Source organism: Loxodonta africana, chromosome X (genome assembly GCF_030014295.1).
Source record: "Loxodonta africana isolate mLoxAfr1 chromosome X, mLoxAfr1.hap2, whole genome shotgun sequence".
Taxonomy (NCBI): Eukaryota; Metazoa; Chordata; class Mammalia; order Proboscidea; family Elephantidae; genus Loxodonta; species Loxodonta africana.
The window spans coordinates 123,478,664-123,485,774 of NC_087369.1; the positions used below are offsets into that span (position 1 = coordinate 123,478,664).

General features: G+C 41.9%; 1 protein-coding gene across 2 annotated transcripts; it reads left to right on the forward strand.

Moving 5' to 3' along the window:
- The first annotated feature begins 229 nt into the window (after positions 1 to 229).
- Positions 230 to 2,062, forward strand: TCEAL9 (transcription elongation factor A like 9). Of its 2 annotated transcripts, XM_010601372.3 has the most exons (3): positions 232 to 374; positions 859 to 932; positions 1,252 to 2,062. In XM_010601372.3, exon 3 carries the CDS (start codon positions 1,317 to 1,319, stop codon positions 1,614 to 1,616), a length of 300 nt encoding a protein of 99 aa, XP_010599674.1. In that variant the 5' UTR covers positions 232 to 374; positions 859 to 932; positions 1,252 to 1,316; the 3' UTR covers positions 1,617 to 2,062. The 2 variants fall into 2 exon arrangements, with proteins under 2 accessions (XP_023396966.1, XP_010599674.1); XM_023541198.2 differs by lacking the exon at positions 859 to 932 and having other exon boundaries at positions 230 to 374.
- Positions 2,063 to 7,111: the final 5,049 nt, after the last annotated feature.

Consider the following 7,111-nt stretch of genomic DNA (forward strand, 5'->3'; position numbering starts at 1 on the left):
TCTTTTAAAGAAGTAGAAAAGTTCAGTAGCTTTAGAAAAAAAGCAGCCCCTCCCTAGTAATCAAAGAAAGGCAAATAGCATTTTCCCTTCTGGGAAAGGCAACAACAGAAAAGACTGACAAGGCCAAATGTTTAAGAGGGAAAAGGGAAGAGGGAGCAGAGGGCGGGCCGACTTCTGCCGCGTTTTTGGTGGGAGTGGAAATTGGAGACCCGTGCTCAGCGGTGACGTAGCTCTCACGTGATCGGGAGTCGACGTGTGCAGAAGTCCTGCTACTCTGGCCGTTGTTCCTCTCTGGGTACCAGCTCCCTTTCGCTGTGCAGGCGACGGGGCCTGAGGCCAAGGGAAGAAGGAGTTAACTTGCCGGCGTTGTGCAGGTTGGTGTCAAGATGGGTGCTGGCTGGGGATTCCGAGGGAAGGGGTGGCCTATGGCAAAGACTTGAGGGAGTCCAGGTGAAGTCTGTCTCTCCGCCACCCACTTCCAGCTCTGCAGAAAATGATGGCCCATGGGAAAGGGGCTAGTATCCCGGGAGGAAAAGGCGACCAGTGATAGTTTAAAAATAATTATTCTCAGCCATCTCAGACGGCTTTCCCAACACCCACCTTCCCCCCAATCCCCGCCTCAGTCTTAAAGATAGTTTGGAAACAATCTGGTTTTTCCACTCTCTCTGATGCGAAATGCGAGCGAATTTGCGCGGGGGAGAAGGCGGGGAACTAGGATAAACAGAGGTGGAAAACTTTTCATAATCGGGACCCAGAATGAGGGAAGGTACGTGTGTCCTGCCCCCGGTGCTGGTCGACCCACCAAGCGCTCACCGCCCCTCCCCCCGCCCTCCCTGCCCGTTTCCCGTCTGTCTGCAGGTTTGCGGGGCTGTTCTTCCTTAGCACGACACAAGGCTAGAAAAGGAGGAAAAAAACTAACTGGATCAGTGCAGGTAGGTAAAGAGAGTATCGTAAGGACCTCTGAGGTGGAGGTGGGCGAGGATGGAACAACGGAAGTCGCAGGCCCCACTGCCCATCCCCCTCAGGCAACTTTGTTCTGGGAGGACCTAAAAAAAGCTGAAGGGAGGGACGAGAGAGGTAAGGAGGTGGAAAAGGGCGGGGTCAGGGAGGCCCTGATTGCTGACTGGGCCTCTCAGGTGAAAAGTATTTGGTAACAGCTCTGAATCCAAAAAGCCGAATTCTGAGACTTCTGTCTAGAACACTGATCCATTCGCCAAGCCTTTGACTTCCTGTCTCCTTCTTGCCTCCTAGGAGTAATTATATTCCAAGAGGAATAGCAGGAAAAAAAGGAAGGAAGGGAGGCAGACAGACACAAGATGAAACCCTGTCAAAAAATTGAAGGAAAACCAGAGAATGAGAGTGAATCAAAACTTGAGGAAGAGCCAAAGCCTGAGGAAAAGACAGAGGAGGAGGAGGAAAACACAGAAGCAACTTTTAGAGAAAGGCTGATTCAATCTCTCCAGGAATTTAAAGAAGATATACACAACAGGCATTTAAGCAAAGAAGATATGTTTAGAGAAGTAGATGAAATGGATGAGATAAGGAGAGTAAGAAACAAACTTATAGTGATGCGTTGGAAGGTTAATCGAAACCATCCTTACCCTTATTTAATGTGATTTGCCTTGATTTTTATTCTGATATTAACATTGCCATATAGCTTTCTTTTGATTTACGTTTTCCTGATACACCTTTGCCCATCTTCCTAACTTTTAACTTGTTGGTGTTAGTGGTTTTAGAAGCATCTTATTATTTGCTTCCCATTGTTTGTCATATTCTGAACCAATCTACAAGTCTCTGTCTTTTAATACGGGAGCTTCAGTTATTTGTGGAAAAAAAAAGGCTACTAAGTAATATGTGAATATCATATTTTTGAAAGGGAAGAGTACATTCATATATATATGCACATAAAAACGTCTGAAGGATGAAACACAAAAAAGTAATCTTTTGGTGGTGGGATAATGGGTTTTTTTTCTTTTTTTGCATATTTGTATTTTTCCTTACTCCCAGAATGAACACACATTATTGTTGTTAAAAATAATAAAAGTTTTTCACAAAAAATTAAGCAACCGGTAGCACTCAACAATTATTTCTTTAAAGGCACTGGGGACACTTTAATTTAGAATCAAATGTGAACCAGAAATTACCACGATTTAGCTATAAGAATCTCACATCTCTTCTCGTATGTGAAATAGAGAGAGTTATTATCTCATAGGGATGTTGTGGGGACCAAAAGAGGTAATGACTGTGAGCTATGTTTGACAGGCTTTTGTCCCCACTTGTCTTAACTTTCTAGAGATTTCTTTCAGCTAATTGGGAGGGTGAAAGTAGTACTCAACCTGTGCTTAAGGCAAAATCTAGGGAGGCATTAGGTGGGTACCACCTTTATGTTCTTCTGTAGTGCTTCCCTAACCTCCTATCCCCTTGGTAATGCTGGGTATTCCTGCCTCTTGTGCCAGGTCCTGCGTCCTCTGGGCCCCTGCCACTGCTGATGTGGAATCCTCAAAGAGTAAAGCCCAACATATTTCTTCAGAATCCCCAGTGGGCTGAATCCCCAGACCTACATAGCCTGATGACCAGGCTGTCCCAAACATACATACCTGGAGAAGGACACGTGTCCCACTTCAAGTGAGAGAACTAGACTTCTTTTCCTCTCTCTTTTTTTTTTTCTCTTCCCAAGGTGGGTTATATTGATGACAACTTATAGGGACAAAGATAAGGCCTCAAAATTCACTAACTAGAAACATTGATTGTCCCAGCTATGACTGCTCTCTGTAATTAGATTAATTTGGGACTAAAGTAGAACGACCTGGTGGTAGGGAGAGATGATTTTTAGACAGTATGCAAATATTAAATTATAATAGCCATCTATTTATTTGAATGTATGTTAATGAATACCCTCTGTTTAAGGAAAATGATGGTAATTTAGATTTAGGGTGGTATAAAGTACTTTTCAAGAAGAATATTCAAATAAGTGAATCAATTTGAAGGAAATGAAGTAGAACACTATTAATGGCATAGGTGGTATACAGATAAATGGCAAAAATAATTCTGGTGGGAAACATTGTCCTAGTATAGTTGATTTAGGGATAATATCTGGAAACATCTTTTGTGAACCATGAAGAGTCTGACATCTTAAAAAAGTCTGACATCTTACCCTACTTAAAAGCTAACAAGTTAGCCTGTTACTGTTTCATGAATGCTAGTAGAAGACGCTAGACCCCTCATGCATCAGACAACATTATTTCTTATGGCAAAAGCAGTAGCCAGAGCTTCATGTTAATTTGTGTTGATTCCCCATGACCCCCAAATTCCATGGGGCAACACAGGACATACAGCAGATGCCTGCACATGCAGTGGGCTGTGTTACAGAAGAAAAATACTGAGTTTTGGGGATTCACTGCTTTTACAGTAACGGAGAAACAAGCTTGCTCTGTGTCCAGGGAAAGACTCAGTTGCTCACTGCCAAACACAACTCTGAGAAATGTCCCAGGTAAAGAGAGGTCAAGGCCTTGCATTCTTAGCATACCCAAGGAGAACATGCACAGCTCATGAGGATTGCCTTTCCCAACAGCACTATTTTTTCTGCAATAAACCCTAATGTGAATGTCAAGCCTTGCCTAACACCACAAACTTTGATTTATAATTCCAAATTGAATGAAGATGATAATTCGTTATACTGTAGCATGTAAACAGACCATTTATAACTATTCCTAGTTTTTACTTAAGAGGATTTTGAATGAATCCTAGTATTAGCTGAACAAAAAGCATCAACTAAGATACTAGAGGTAAGCAATCTACAAGGAATTTTAAAGTTGAACAGCGAGACATAGGTACCATGCCACCACAAAATAAAAGAGGTGGAGGAGCGAAGCCGATGGCCTTATCAGGTCACTAATGACAGGAGTAATCTCATGCAAAAATGTTCACTGGGAAGCTGGCAAAAGAGTGTATTTGGAAATCAGCCCCAGCTCCCACATGGATCTAATCGCCACCCCTTACCCGTTGCCATTGAATCAATTCTGACTCATAGAGACCCTATAGGACAGAGTAGAACTGCCCCATAGAGTTTGCAAGGAGCACCTGGTGGATTCAAACTGCCGACGTTCTGATTAGCAGCCATAGTTCTTAACCACTATACCACCAGGGTTTCCCTAATCCTCACAGTCTTTGTAAAAAGTAAAAGCTAAGAGCTGATCTGGTCTCTGCAACGAAAGTTCAAGGTAGAGTGAAGGCCAAGGGAGGAAAGCCTATTCATTTTTTTTTCTAGTGCCATCGAAAAAAAAAGCAGTTATTTGATATTCTAACTCCAGTGTTTTCCAAGAGCCTTAGCAAAAACAGCTGCATCAAATCAGCTTTATCAAAATACTCTGCTTCCCTCTGAAATGGTGTCTGCTAGAGGAAGCGGCAACCAGGCTGACAAAGTGGCTAAAGATGCAGCAGCTTAGGAGATAAGTGAATACCTACAATGAAAATATGAAGTGCTGTATAACACGAGGAACCCAGGGATTGAAACTCAACTTGGCACTTAGTAACCATGTTTATGAGACCATTCGTGTGTTCAGGTTAATGGATGAAGCACACCTCTATCACAAAAAAAAAAAATTTTAGTGAAGAACAAAGTAGGTGGAATATGAATATACAAAGAGTTGGACAAAGACCCTGAGATAGGTGTATGGCAAAGATCCAAAAAATAGCAAGGAAGTCATAGTGGCTGGTGCAGATTGAGCTATGGGGAGAGTAGTAGGAGATGAGGTCAAAGAGGGGATGGAGTGGTGTAGATGAAATAATGTCTTTAAGGCCATTGTAAAAACTTTGACTTTAACCTTTAGTGAGACTTCACTCCTTGAAAGGCTTTCTTCTTCATGCTTCCATGACAAAATATTGTCTTGGTTTTTCATCATCTTATCCCTTTGCTGACACTTTCTCCTTTATTTCAGCTTTAAATGTTTGAGTTCCTCAGATTTTGGTGCTGGGCCCTTTTAGACTTTTTTTTTTAAATCTCTCCTTAAGTATTTGTGTTTAGTTCCAAGGATTCAATATCATCTATATGCCAATTGCTCTCACCTTTGATTCTCCAACATTGTCTTAGTCATCTAGTGCTGCTGTAACAGAAATACCACAAATGGATGGTTTTAACAAAGAGAAGTTTATTCTCTCATTGTCTGATAGGCTAGAAGTCCAAATTTAGGGCACCAGCTCCAGTGAAAGGCTTGCTTTCTCTCTCTCTGTCGGCTCTGAAGGAAGGTCCTTGTGATGCATCAGTCTTTCCTTGGTCTTAGAGCATCTCAGTGCTGGAATCTCAGGTCCAAAGGATGCGCTCTGCTCCTGGCACTGCTTTCTTGGTGGTATGAGGGCCCCATGTCTCTCTGCTCACTTCTGTCTTTTATATCGCAAAAGAGATTGGCTTAAGACACTACCTAGTCTTGTATACCTCATCAGTATAACTACTGCTAATCCATCTTATAACATCATAGTGATAGGATTTATCCATAGCATCTGGAACATATAGGGAAATCACATCAAAAGATAAAATGGTAGACAATCATACAATCATACAAGGGAATCATGACCTAGCCAAGTTGACAGATATTTTGGGGGGACACAATACAATCCATGACAAACATTTACCTCTCCCATGAACTCAAAACACATATATTTAACCTCCACCTTGATATATCCACTCAGATTTCTATAAACATCTACCTCAAACATAACATTTCAAAACAGGAGTTTTGATTTTCCTTCCCAAAATTGCTTATCCCCGTCTTCTCCATTTTAAATGGCCCCGCCACCCATGCAGTTGTTCAAGCCAAATACTTTTTAAGAGTGATCTTTGCATTTCTATTTTTCTTTGCCCCGCACATCCTATCCATCAACAGAACCTTTGGATCATACCATCACAATATACCCCTTCACTTCTCACCATCTCCACTACTACAATCGTAATCCAAGCCACCATCATCTCTTGGCTGACCTACCTGGCCTACTGTAATAGTCTGCAAACAGGTGTCCCTGATTCTAAACCTGCCCCTCCACGGTCTCAGCTCCACAGCAGCCATTAATACCTAAGTCAGATTGTGTCACTCCCCTGCTCAGAATCCTCCAATGGCTCCCATCTCACTCAGAGTAAAAGACAAAATCCTTATGATGGCCTACATGATCCAGCTGTTCGTTTACCTTTCTGACTTTCCTTTGCCCACCACTCTCCCCTTGCTTCCTTGCTGTCCTCAAACACCTGAAGCTCTTTCCTACCTTAAGCAGGGCCTTAGTACTTCCTATTCTCAGCTCTGAGCCCTGGTGGTGCAGTGGTTAAGGTGCTCAACTGCTAACCACCAGCAGCTCTGTGGGAGAAAGATGTGGCCATTTGCTTCCATACAGATTTACAGCCTTGGAAACCATATGGGGTCGCTAGGAGTCGGAATTAACTCGAGAGCATTGGTTTTTTTTTTTTTTCATTCTCAGCTCTAATTGAAAGTCGGCAGTTTGAGGCACCTCAAAAGAAAGGCCTGGCAATATGCTTCCGAAAAATTGGCCATTGAAAAGCCTATGGAGCACAGTTCTCTGCTACACATGAAGTTGTATCAGAGTCAACTCAACCGCAACTGGTACGCGAGTAAGTGATTCCCTCTACCTAGAATAATTATTCTGATCTTGTTTGGCTGAACTCTTCTTCTGATTTAGGTTTTAGCAAAAACGCCATCTTGCAAGAGAGACCTTTGCTCTTTACTCAGTCTAAATTAAACCCCTCTGCCACAGGCACCATTCTCTAGCACATTATCCTGTTTTATTTTCTTTATAACATTCAGACTTATTGAAATTATCTTACTTATATTTTTTATATATGCATTTGCTTACGAAATATTTAACTCACCACATTAGAACCTAAAATTCGTGAAAGAAGGATCCTTGTCAATCTTGTTAACTGTATCTCCAACACTAGGATAGCATCTAGAACATAATAGGCCTTGAATAAATATTTTCTGAATGAGAGAAGAAGGAGAGGAGGAAAGTAGACAGGTAAGTAAGCTTTTCTAAGCATACAAGCTAAGCTAGAACATTTGAAGGAAAGTATTTATTTATTTACATCAAATTTTAAAACTTCTATGTGGCA